The following is a 1739-nucleotide window of genomic DNA, read 5'->3' as shown; positions in this document are numbered from 1 at the left end:
GAAAGATAGAGACAAGTTATGTCTGTGCTGCATCCGATCTACGACTTTGATATGTATAACTATTACGCAATTCCTATTATCTGAGTTAATGCTTCAAATATTCTGAGCAACTTAGGAGTTCGTACTTGGGTTTCAATTTCCGATTTTTTCAATCATCCTTTTTCTAGTTTACTGGTAAGACTGTTGAGATGCACGGCAGTCAGCCATCGACAGCTTCCCCCGGAGAGTGACCCTTGGCTCCAGGAAGGGTTGGTACCGGCAAAGCGGCTTCATTCTTTATATGCCGCACGGAACTGTGTTCTGAGCGCACTCACTGCTTATTGTCCGGTTTACAACTGTATCGACCAACACAGCCAAGTCTTCTCTCGCGTCCTGATCTCGCGAGTCGCCCGATAATACAAGACTCATCAGGTGAGTTGATTATTCTAATCGTCCCAATGCTCCACTCCTCGACCCTCATCGCTGCTCTATTCATCGGTAGCTGTGCTTATGATGAAATCACTCTGTCGTTGGCCATATCAAATGATCCGTGAGTTCTACCACTCCTTTGCTTGCAACAATCCTTTCTCGATAGGTATGGCGCCGTGGGAGATTACGAAAGCTCAGCTGCTTCGAGTGGGATGCTCCAACTGAAGGACGATATAATTGACGAGCCTCAGGTCCAGTGTACGAGCGCCCCAGTGGTTCGTGTAGAGCCAGCGGGACCGAGCTCGTTGACTGTTACTGCCTAAGAGGCGAAGCTGCTGTTGGTGGCACTGTAAACCCCCACCTCGATGTTCCTGTGATGACGTATTCTTCCCAGATTGGAGGGAAAGTAGTGGCACTCGCCTGTGCTCCATCATGCGGTAGAAGGACTTTGAGAGAAGCTGATGATGGCATCAGAATGTTAGGAGGACAATGGGTATCCTCAGGTATAAGGATGTGGACACTGCCACTATCGAGAACGAGTAGGACCTCCCGGCCGTAACTGGTAACTGGGACTGCTACCATCCTGCCGCCAGCTACGTGAAAAGCCGGGAACACGATGTCGGGATTCTCCTCGACAGACTCTACGTCAGCACTCTCGTCGACGGTCTCTCCCTCTTGGGATGTAACCACGGCGGCTACCACTCGCTTCTTGGGCAGATCGCCCGACTTAGCTGGGCGCAACTCTGGGTGCAAGGCCCAGCAGTTGTCCTTATTGTGGCCTCGTCGTCTACAGTGTGGACACCGCGGACCTTTCGACGCCTCTTCTCCTGGGCTGATTCCAGGATTTGGACGTTTTTCAGTCCTAGGTTGAGACCTTCGGTGACCGAAGTTCGGTCGCCCTGAGGCTTGCCGCCATTCCCTTCTTTCACTGGTTCTCCAGGAGAGAATTTCTGAGTAGGACTAGACTTATGGTCATCATTCTTGGGTTTAGATGTCGTTCCATCAGAGGCCTTCTGCGAGCCCTCGACCCCTTTGGATGTAGGTTTTGGTCGCTCTCCTTCCCAGGGGAAGCGGTATGCAGAGGCCACTTGATACGTACGAAGCCACGCCACCAGTGAATCATATTCAACATCCAATGGGGATAACCTTCGTTGTCTTAAATAGACAGAGTAAGCCGTCGAAAGTGATCGTCCAACGTTCTTGAGTATAACAACCGCACGCTGATATGGGGGAGGATGGGCTGCTCGAATGTAAGAGCAAACATCAGTGAGGTTGCGGAAAGCCTTCGTCTCCCGTAAAAGGAAGCCGTCCAAATTCTCATTCTCACCCCG

General features: G+C 51.0%; 1 protein-coding gene across 1 annotated transcript; it reads left to right on the top strand.

The window, feature by feature from the left end:
• Positions 1-437: 437 nt before the first annotated feature.
• Pmar_PMAR010762 (hypothetical protein) lies at positions 438-689 on the top strand (the record flags this gene model as incomplete). Its single annotated transcript, XM_002773078.1, has 2 exons — positions 438-529; positions 575-689. Coding segments are annotated over 2 exons (207 nt in total), but the record flags the coding sequence as incomplete, so codon positions are not given.
• Positions 690-1739: the final 1050 nt, after the last annotated feature.

This window comes from Perkinsus marinus, assembly GCF_000006405.1.
Source record: "Perkinsus marinus ATCC 50983 genomic scaffold scf_1104296959548, whole genome shotgun sequence".
Lineage (NCBI taxonomy): Eukaryota > Perkinsozoa > Perkinsida > Perkinsidae > Perkinsus > Perkinsus marinus.
The sequence above is the reverse complement of the archived record's forward strand: the minus strand, read 5'-3'. Positions and strand labels throughout refer to the sequence as shown.